Here is a 10,661-nt window from a genome sequence, read left to right as displayed (position 1 = left end):
ACTCCTTTACTTTCTTGAACATTTGTAAGAATATATGTCCCCCTTAAATAAGTATGGGCCAGGAAAAATATTAAAAGTAAAATCTATTTTGTTTTTTGTAAGATAAAATAATCTCATCATAAAACTTGGGAATGGTTAGCTCTGAGTCTGAAAATCAACATATGTAGTCATCATGTAGTGTCTTGGGGAAGATTTACTAAACAAATTATGTCACGTTTGCCTTGCAATTGAAGCGATGTTCTGTTTTGGGGATTATCTTGCCATCTGCAATTAGCGTTAGGGGCATTTTGTAGTGTAGAAGTTTCAGATTAACATGCAGAGTCCTGCCGTTTTTTCCCACGGGCTCTCTAGGAATGATACTCCACTAAAGGATTGTTTCATTCAAATGGCAGTGCACAACTTGAACGCTGACGGCCGGCAGGGAAACCCAAACCTGTTGAGGCAGACGTTTCAGGAAACAGAAACAATCAGAATGACATTCTTTAAGAGGGGAGTTGTGGGGCAGAGAAGATACTTTGCAAAAGCGTAATACGTCCATGGGCATCATCTGCGGAAAACTAAGACCATGGTCATGATTGTTAGAAGTTTGCAGGCTGTGATGCTGATCCTGGTTAAAGCAAGCCTGGGGCTGAACGGTTTCAGAGTTGTTGCCTTATCAGATTAATCATATGGTTATGGTATTTGATGCTCAACCTGGACAGACAGGCCTGCCAGGCAGGAACTGCTCAGACAGATGATGTTAGGGAAGGACAGAAATTACCCACTGCAAGACTAAGAAGACAAATGACACCCAGCAGGAACAGCAAGCCAAATCAGGGGAATCTGCAATCCAGCTCTGGCCTTAGGCTACCTGCCTCTTTGAAGTAGAATAGATGTAGCCCAGGAGCTGTCACATTAGATCAGGAGGCTGAAGAAAGCTGAGAGTGATTTAGTTCTTCCAATAAAAGGAAAAGTTTAATGGTTCCAAATCTTCTTAAAGGGGGCCAAGCTAACATCAGAGGGGAAAAAAGGATATCCTTAAGATGTAATGCTTATTAAAATACCATCTTCCCTCTTCGCTTGGCAGTGAAGATTACGATCCAGGTAGCAGCTGAAATTTTTGCAGCTATTACCATTGCAGGAAATTGTATAGGTTCAGGAATATAACAAGTAATTGCTACTGCAAAACCAAACTTCGATATCCTTCTGCATTATGCTAAATCCATGGGGTTATGGCACTATAAATTCATCACAATGTATGCAAAAATGGAAAAAATCAAAGTTTTCTAACTGCAGGAGAGACCAGCATGTTTGTATTTCGCATAATCTTAACAGGATTTTCAGCATTGCGTGATTTATTATTTTGTATTTAATTCTCTAAAGCCAAGCAGTGTTGGTGTGAAATTTTGACAAAGAGATACAGGCTTAGAAATAAAGAACAGGATGCTGCCTAAGCCCATGCTAGTTCAAAGGGTACAATTTGTTTCTAGTATTGAGCCACAAAGAAGTTGGTTCTAGTCCTTTCATATGTAAATCCATATCTATATATCTCTATGAAAGACATAGTAATAAATTTCTCAGTTCTCCTTACTATAATTGCCTGTTCTAATACAGGGAGAAAAAAAGCCCCTTTGAGTTTGGGAATAAAAAATCTTTACGGATCTGCAAATTTTGCAAAACTCTGACAGTAGACTAGGATCTTTATTCTGTTCAAAATGCAGAAGATTGTTCTCTAGAAGGCAAAACAAATGTTTAAATGTGCTAAATGTTTATCAAATGGTTCAGACATTTGTTGATTCTCAGACCTCTTGCTTCTGTGTCAAGGAATGATACACTTGGAAATAAGTTAACTATGCAAATTGGAAAAAAATAAATCATTTGTTTATTTATTTTGGGCCCATCTCACAGCAGTTACTCTGGGTGGTGTACAAAGTTTAAAATCTAAAAAAACAATAAGTCATGGCACTCTAGGTAAATGACATCTTCCAACCATAAAAACTGCAAAGTTTCAGTTGACGATACATTAAAGAAAAAAAAAATGGCATCCACATTGTAAAAACATGTATTTTAAAGAAGCATTATCCTTATTACATTGCCAATAAAATCCTTTTGGGCAGTCTTTTTCTATAAAAAACCAACAGAGTCCAATACATTCTAAATATTACCTTTTTATTGATTTTGGGAGAAAGTAGTAGATCATATAAATACAATTCTACAAAAAAAACCCTAATTTTTTCAAACAATAATATTCTTTTGAACTACATAACTAATACTTGGAATTTGACAACTAGACAATGAAAATGGATTCTTCATTTCCCGATTATGGCGAAAAGATTGATATTACAGCAAAGATAAATGTATGGCCTGTTTCATTCAATGGATTGAGGACCTGATTGCACTTGCCAGCTATGAGCAATCGGATTGCCTATAGATGTAGATTTTGTATGGACAAATGTAATAAAATATGGGACTCATTTATTCAAAATACAGTATATTAAAAACATAAATGGAGTATAAATATATATGTATATGTACGTGAATAATTGCTTTAGTTAACTGAATTATTTTTTAAAAGGTAAATGGCATTCACCCTTTTTGTTCCCTAATTCATAGAGCAAACACTTTGTTACTGAAGTATAACTTAACATATTCTTATACATAAAAAAAATGAAAACAGCACAGATGTAATTCTTTTCATATATACGTTGGCACCAATAATGCAAGGTGTATGCACTTATATCATACTGGGAAAATGTTTCCTTGCTGTATGACTTCTCTCAGGCATGACTCTAGTCTATTTATGGACCAGATTATATTCAAACTGATATATGGTTATGCATATTAAAAATAAAGATGACGCCAGGAAAACAAATTTAAGTGGTGTGGTGCATCTTTTTGCAGCAGCCTCTTTTTGTCCTGATAACAGTCAGGAAGGCTCACTAAAAAAAGCTAAGATCAGCAGGAATGACAACCGGCTGTTTGTTTGCAGAGATATGTTTTATTCCAGGGCTTTTTAACCAGTGGTGCGGGTACCACCTGTGGTACATTGGCACCTGGCAGGTGGTACGTGACCATCCTAGAAAAGTGGTAGCGGGGGAGGGGAATGAGCTGAACTGGTGGCAGCATCGCACAAGCCTGAGCAAGAGATGGCTGGAGCTGCAAGGCTGTCAGGGCTCAGCGGAAGCGCCAGGATCAGCGCCGGGCTCCATCTGGAGCTTGGCACTGATCCTGACGCTTCTGCTGAGCCCAGAAGAAGCGCCGATCAGCTGGAATGTTGCAGCATCTCCAGGGTCTTGTGATTTACATTCAGATGCTTGGCAACTGATTCATATTTATGACTGTCAGTGTCCCAGGGTCATGTGAAGTGACCAAAACCTGCTGCAACCACCCAGCAGACGGAGGGAATAAAAACCAAACACCCCCCCACCCCACCCCCGCTGCCAATCCTCAACAGAAATGCTCACAACAATGAAAACCTTGGACAGGAGGAAGAGCGCCACTGGGTGGGCAGGCAGGTGTCTTGCTCGGCTGTGGCTTGGGGGGCACTTTTTCAGTGCCATTGTAACTTCATTAAGTGAACTGTTGTAAGTCGAGGACTACCTGTACTTTATCACTCCCCCCCCTTTTTTTTTGGTCATCAAGTTTTTGACACCTTGCTAGGCAACTGGTGGTACTTGGATATTGCCATATCCTAAAAGTGGTACAATGGGTGAAAAGGTTGAAAAGCCCTGTTTTATTCTACTCTTGAATACTTTTTTTGTGTGTAGTCTAATCACACGTGACAGTGTTACTTCCCAGAGGCAGATACTTGCAAAAATAACATCAACATTCTTCAGTGAATTTGAATGCAGCAATTACAGTATGCAGAATATTAAATGAGCACCATTGTTCATTTTCAGTGCCTGGATAATATAGTTTCACTTTCATAACAATGTCTATATATTTGTGAAGAAAAAAAGTACAGCCAAAAGAATAAATTATACCTGAGATATTGTATCTTAACAATGAAACACAAAAGCAAGATATCTGAAATATTAAAATGTAAATCTTAGAACAGTAGAAAAAGGTACAGAACAGTAAGAGATTACAGAGAGGTTTTTTCCACTAATGGGTGAAATATCAATTCTGAAGATATAAAACAGTCTGTTGCAGTTTCTTCCACTTGTATTATCAGTTCTCAAGCACATAAAAGTAAAAGGATAAATTGGTGGTGGGGATACAATAGACACTGTCTTCAGAGGCTGATCAAATGGTGGAATATTAGCGCAGAGGGAAAGATGCACAGATCTCCACAATGGAGGAATGGATAGGGAAATTAATGAAATTGGCTGAGAACGCAAAACTATTTGGCTAAAGAAAATATTTTGTTTTGTTTGTAAATGGAAACCACTTGGACTTTTTACTCAAGATTGAAGAAATGCTATATTAATTTTGGAATTTGATGATTATAGTTTATGATAGAAATACTGTTACTGAATTTTAGATCAAAAAGCTAATGTATTTTATATCTGTAACTATCAAAGCATTTGGAAGTTACTATTTTCTTTTTCCCTCCTTTTCCATGTATCCCTTATACTTTGCCTCTCCCTATTTTTCATTTTTTTTCTTTTTTTACATTTCATTCTTGTAGAAATTTAATAAAGTTTAACTATAAAGCTGGAATATTGTAAATAAAAAAGTATAAAGAATAACTAAATTAGAATTGACATTTAGGTGTGAATTTTATCATTTGACAATAGCTAAAATTATTTAAAGCAGGACCTAAGTGATAGCTTTAAAAAAAATCCCCACTAGCATGCTACTGGAGTAGCAATTTTATTCATGTGAAATAATAAAATTGATATCTCTTCAAGAATTAAAAGTACAACTTTAGAAAGGTTTGTAAGTTAGACTCCCTCAGGAAGCTCAATTGAGCTCTGAACAGAACGTATCCAGAAAATCCATACAAGGGTTAGTTGATACATAAACTAATGAAATATATATGAAAATAAATTCAATTAATTAAATACAGCAATGTTCCTAAATTGCCGATGTCTCTCATTTACATATCTGCAAATGTTACCAGGCATAAAGTAAAAGAAAAAAAAGGGACAATTTTAAAAAAGAATAGAAGAACTCAGAACAGTTTTAAAAAGACAGCACATTTGGTCATTTGAGAGGCTGAGAATTTTATTTTTTAAAATAAAACAACGTTTTTCATCTTCTTTTCAATAAATATTCTTCTGGAGGTTTTTTTCACAATTTTGCAACAATTTGAATTTTCTACAGAGGAAGTAAGATATAATCTAAGTATGAGATTTAACATAATTTGTACACTAAATAGGATTTGCTTCTGATATATTTCACCGTTCTCTTTCAAAATACATGGCACAATAAATTTTTCATAATAACATTTACAAAACTAATGTGATCATCCATAAAAGAAAAATACAACAGCATACTATCCATGATACAATTGAGGCAATGAGCATAGGTGACATCATGGCAGTTAAGGTCTTTGACTCTCATACCATATAAGTTAAGCTATGGATCTGTATGACATAATGTTCTAACTGAAGATGTTTGACTCACATTTTGTTTGGTTGAAATAGACCAAACTATTGTTTTAATTATGTCTATATTTCTAAATAGCTACTAGATGCAACTTTATTACTTTAGGCACCAACTGTTCAGCTTCACATATGGAAATGACAAAAATCCATGCTTGCACATTAAAGGTTTCAAAAATTATTTTCATTTGTCTGGAATTCCTAACTTAGTGTTTAATGTGTATTGTAGAGCCTGTTTTTCATAAAAACTATGCTAGACAGATGCTGCCGGATATCCGGATAATGCTGAATATGATTGAACCAACGAGATACGTTAAGATATTTCTCCTTTTCTTGCACTGTAAGTTCAGCCTAAAGAATGGAAGAAAAAGCAGTTTGTAAACAATTTAATCTAATAAATTTCTTCTCAAGTACAAAAATATTTCTTCCTAAATAAGAAAATATGCCATTTTATCACATGATCCATTTCTTTTCCCATACAATATTCATAAAAATCAGGATTCACTGCTTTCCTTGCTCTTGTTCCTTTTTTGCTATATAAAGATTTCTCTTACATGAAATTCCTGTAGTAGATCCAAACTTGGTGATCTATGCCATGTTTTGTGCACACTTTGATACGATCACTGCAGACTACAAAAGCAGCAGCATTTTCAAAGCTTAATAAAACCTTTACCAAATAGATAACATTTACTTTTTTCCAATTACTTGTTTCTATGCTTTTTTTCTGGCCTAAGCTAAATGTTTGAAAGATAAAAATTCATTCCGATTACGAAAAATTAGTCAGGAATGTGACAATTTTCCTACACTGTACTACAGACATGTCAAACTCGTGATATCATGTCACGAGTATCGGGCCGGATTTGCCATTGCCGGCAATGGGGTGGGTGTGGCTTCCATGTGATGAGTCCGGCCTGTGGGCCGGCAGTTTGACACCCTTGCTGTACTAGGTATTACAAATTATTTACAAGTAGTCCTCATTGAATTACCACTTATTCAGCAACTGTTTGGAGTTACGATAGTGATGAACCAGGGGGACTTACGATTGTTCCTCACAGTTGCAACCACCGCATCACACGATTGCAATTTGGGTGTTTGACAGTCAGCTCACACTTATAAGAGTTGCAGTGTCCTGAGACCACATGATCACCATTTGCAACCTTCACTGCTGGCGTCTGATAAGCAGTCAATTGGTAAGCTGGCAGGTTGCAAATAGTGATCACATGACATTACACTTTACAACTGTGTCACTTAAGAATGGAGCTGCTGATCCCAATTATTCTAATTAAGCTAGGACCACCTGTATTAACACTTTTCAAATTAAAATACCATACATGGAAAAGAGATTTTAAAGCTTTATATTTTTCAATTGTAATAAGTTTGTACTCACTACGATGTGGTGCAGTCCATAGTATAATAAAATATCAGCTAAAGTAAAATTGTTTCCTGTAATGTAAACTTTATCTTCAAGATATGAATTGAGGTCCTAGAAGAAGCAGAAGAAATCAAACACATTATCAATTTATAGATTTCTTCCTGTCAAATCAAAATGCTTGCAGGCAACCCACCAGAGTTCAGTATGTGTCTTCCAAGACTATTTATTCAAGGTGTGACGGTACCAAAGTTTACACAGGAGAAAGTGACTTGGCAGATGAGTAGTTGAGAGGCAGAAATGGGCATTTTGTAGGCTATGCAATAACAAGTCTTCAATGCTGTGCAGGAAGCTATTGGAGGAAACATGCCTATTTCTGTGCTGCCAAGCCCAAGGAAACAACACACAACAGGCACCATATAAATACCATACAGAATAGCCCAAACCATACACACTGCTAGAGAGATGTTCCCTAAAGATGGGCTCCAGCATGAGTCCAAAAGCTTGGAAGACTAAACCTCTGGTCCCGGTGACTGACCCCGATTGGATCCTGCCACAATATCCTGGGACACGTAGATTCACCTTCATTTGTGACAGTAGATTTTATTTATTCATTCCCTGGCCACTCATCTTACCCTATGGCAGGGGTAGGCACCCTTGGCTCTTTTATGACTCATAGACTTCAACTCCCAGAATTCTTGAGCCAGCCATGCTGGCTCAGGAATTCTGGGAGTTGAAGTCCATGAGTCATAAAAGAGCCAAGGTTGCCTACCCCTGCCATAGGGTAACTCTGGGTTGGTTACAATATAAAATGATAAAACTATATAAATAGAATACTACAACAGTATAAAAGACAACAGCTAAAAGATGGGGAGGGACTAGGATGAGTGGGGGGGGGGGGAAGGTAGGATCTGATATTAATGTATCAACCACTTCCAACACGAAGTCCCCAAGCCAGCTGGCAGAACCAGATCTTTAGGCTCTTGCAGAAAGTCAGGACAGTTGGACTGGACCTCACTTCGGGAAGGCAAGATGTTCCAGAGGGCAGGCGCAATGGCAGAGAAGGCCCTTCTCCTGGACCCCACCATCCGGAATTCCCTGACCAACAGGGCCACAGCATCCCCCCTCTGTCGGCACAGGTGGAGAGGGCGAATCCCAGTAGTATTATAAATAACCTGAACCCATGCCATGAAGGGCTTTAAAGGTGATTACAAACATCTTGAATTATACTCAGAAGCAAACTGTCAGCCAATGAGGCTAGTGAAGCAGTGATATTACATGGGCCACCCTTGGGGCCCCAACAACTGCTCACGCCGCTGCACAGGTTAAAGGTAAAACAGATCTTAAAAATGAAGTTTCCCCCCCTAAAATAGAAAACAGATACTTTTCTAAGCAACGCAACCCATTATGAACAGAGTAACTGATTTGTTTAATCAGGCCCAAAATCTGTTTACTTCTTATAAATCCTAATAGTGGTGAAAAATAAATTTCATGCAAATCATCAGGGAAAAAAAGCCAAAATCGTATTGCTGAGTCAGTAACGATTGCTAAAAATAGTGCAATAATAAAAGTAAAGGTTTCCCCTGTCCAGTTGTGTCCAATTCTATGGGGTGGTGCTCATCTCCTTTTCTTAATCGAGGGAGCCAGCATTGTTCGAAGACACTTCCGTGGTCATGTGGCCAGTGTGACTATACACTGAAGTGCACAGAATGCTGTTACCTGCCCACTGAAGTGGTACCTATTTATCTACTCATATTTGCATGCTGTAGGTTGGTAGGAGCTGGGAGAAGTAATGGGAGCAAGTAACAGAAGCTCATCCCGTTGCACGGTGCTCCGGTCTCGAATCCAGGCTGTCACTTTCCAGCTGAAAAGTCAGCGTCTTGAACCACTGAGCCATCACACCCCCTGAAATTAGTGCAATAATATTCCAAAATAAACTGTGTTAATTATCCTTACCTTCAGATTTGTCCTGATTTCTTCTTTAGTGGACTGTTTATCTATTTGTGCCACTCTGTATTCCAACCACTGCTGTACTACTGCTTTTTCTTCAGCTGTGTTCCCAAGCAGCTGCTCCTTCTTTGCTTGTCTGACTAAATGGATAGCTATACTGGTGAGGCCTGTCAGACTAGGGCCATTATTTTCCTGAAGTACGGGAGTCTAGAAAGAATTCAAAATGATTTAATGAAACTAGATTTAAAGTTCTACCATAACACAATTTAGCAAATTTTATTAATATTTTTTTAAAATTGAATACTATTTTTTTTAAAAAAATGACAGAATTCAAATTACTCACAAAGCTTATCAAGTTTTTGACACCTTGCTAGGCGACTGGTGGTACTCGGATATTGCCATATCCTAAAAGTGGTACAATGGGTGAAAAGGTTGAAAAGCCCTGCTCTATTTAAGTTCTGCATTTCAGTACTAGCCCTGCTTTCCAGAAATTACACAAAGGTAAATGAATAGGTAGAAGAGGGATGGCATCCTCTCCTCTGCACACAACATAAGAATTTGAGCAGGTTGCCACCTTTCTCAGGAAGAGTGTTCTTTTTCTTCCCTGCTGCTGAACTGAGTTATTAATTTTTTTAAGCAACCTGTTGCTTTTTGTGTTCATTTCTTTAGCAGGTTGTCCCATTGATACCGTTCTCACACCATCTGCAAGTTTGAAATGTTCCACTAGAAAAACATAAACATGAGCATACCCGAGAGAAAAGACATAATTTTCCTAGATGCTAACAAAATATTAGGGCCACAGAAAGCATCTGAAAGGCAGTACCTCTGCTGGGGTTGGGATGGCTATCAGGGATAGCTCTCAAAGAAGGCGGAAGCCTTGCGAAGGGCAAGGCTGCTTTAAATGTATCTTCAATACATTTGGCGCAGCACCTTTTACACATGCATTGCATCCCTTGCTGCAATGTTAATATCCGACTGGTTCAGGATTTGATGTTGAATTTGATAACTGCTGCAAGATTATTAGTAGCTCAATGTTGGAAAACGGAACGTTTGCCCACTATAGAAGACTGGGTATTTAAAGTTTCAAATTTAGCAGAAACGGCTAAGATTTCTGCCTACGTGAAGGATTATTCACAAGATATATTTTGCTTTGGAGAAGATGGATAGATTATATTGAGAACAAATATGGAACTAAAAAGTTTCATTTGGTTTTTGAGTAAATTTTAGATTGTTAATGTAGTTTATATATTTTTTTTAAATAGTAATAAGATGTATAATTATATTTTTAAATATGTTTGTCTAGAAGAGTGTTAAAGGATGTTATAGAATTGTTAACTTAATAGTGATATAATGTAAGACAGAGTATACTTATTGTATTGTTAACCCTGAGATTGGCTCTGGGAAGTCGGGGGGGTGGGGAGGGAGGGGGGTGGGGAAGGGTGGGTCTTGGGGAGGAGGGGAGTTATATTGTAAAACTTTTAAAAATGTCCAATAAAAATAAAATAAAATATCCGACTGGTTCTCAATCGGCAGCATGCATGCTGCAGGCACAATAGGGGCGCAGATTTAGTCATCAACACGCCCTTTAAATGCTAGCACTTGTTAAGTTACCGTCCGCTCCATGGCAGCGGACCGGGATATCTTCGAGACCGCCTTCTGCCACAGATTACCTCCCATCGGCCTGTACGCTCCCACAGGGTGGGTCTCCTCAGGGTGCCGTCGGCCAGACAGTGCCGGCTGGCGACCCCAAGGGGGAGGGCCTTCTCTGTGGGAGCTCCCACCCTCTGGAATGAGCTGCCCCCAGAGATCAGGGT

At 38.2% G+C, this 10,661-nt stretch overlaps 1 protein-coding gene across 1 annotated transcript in view; it reads right to left on the bottom strand.

Annotated features, from left to right (window-relative positions):
• Positions 1 to 5,135: 5,135 nt before the first annotated feature.
• EEF1E1 (eukaryotic translation elongation factor 1 epsilon 1) overlaps positions 5,136 to 10,661 on the bottom strand; it is a 6,410-nt gene continuing 884 nt past the window's right edge. The window contains exons 2-4 of the mRNA XM_015810835.1: positions 8,854 to 9,054; positions 6,916 to 7,011; positions 5,136 to 5,879 (exon numbers count right to left, since the gene is read on the bottom strand). Of these exons, the coding sequence (XP_015666321.1) occupies positions 5,742 to 5,879; positions 6,916 to 7,011; positions 8,854 to 9,054 (435 nt within the window). The 3' untranslated portion in view covers positions 5,136 to 5,741. The remainder of the gene's footprint in view (positions 5,880 to 6,915; positions 7,012 to 8,853; positions 9,055 to 10,661) is intronic.

This window comes from Protobothrops mucrosquamatus, unplaced genomic scaffold, assembly GCF_001527695.2.
Source record: "Protobothrops mucrosquamatus isolate PMUCROS unplaced genomic scaffold, P.Mucros_1.0 scaffold23, whole genome shotgun sequence".
In the NCBI taxonomy this organism is placed as follows: domain Eukaryota; kingdom Metazoa; phylum Chordata; class Lepidosauria; order Squamata; family Viperidae; genus Protobothrops; species Protobothrops mucrosquamatus.
This window is presented reverse-complemented; position numbering and strand designations above follow the sequence as displayed.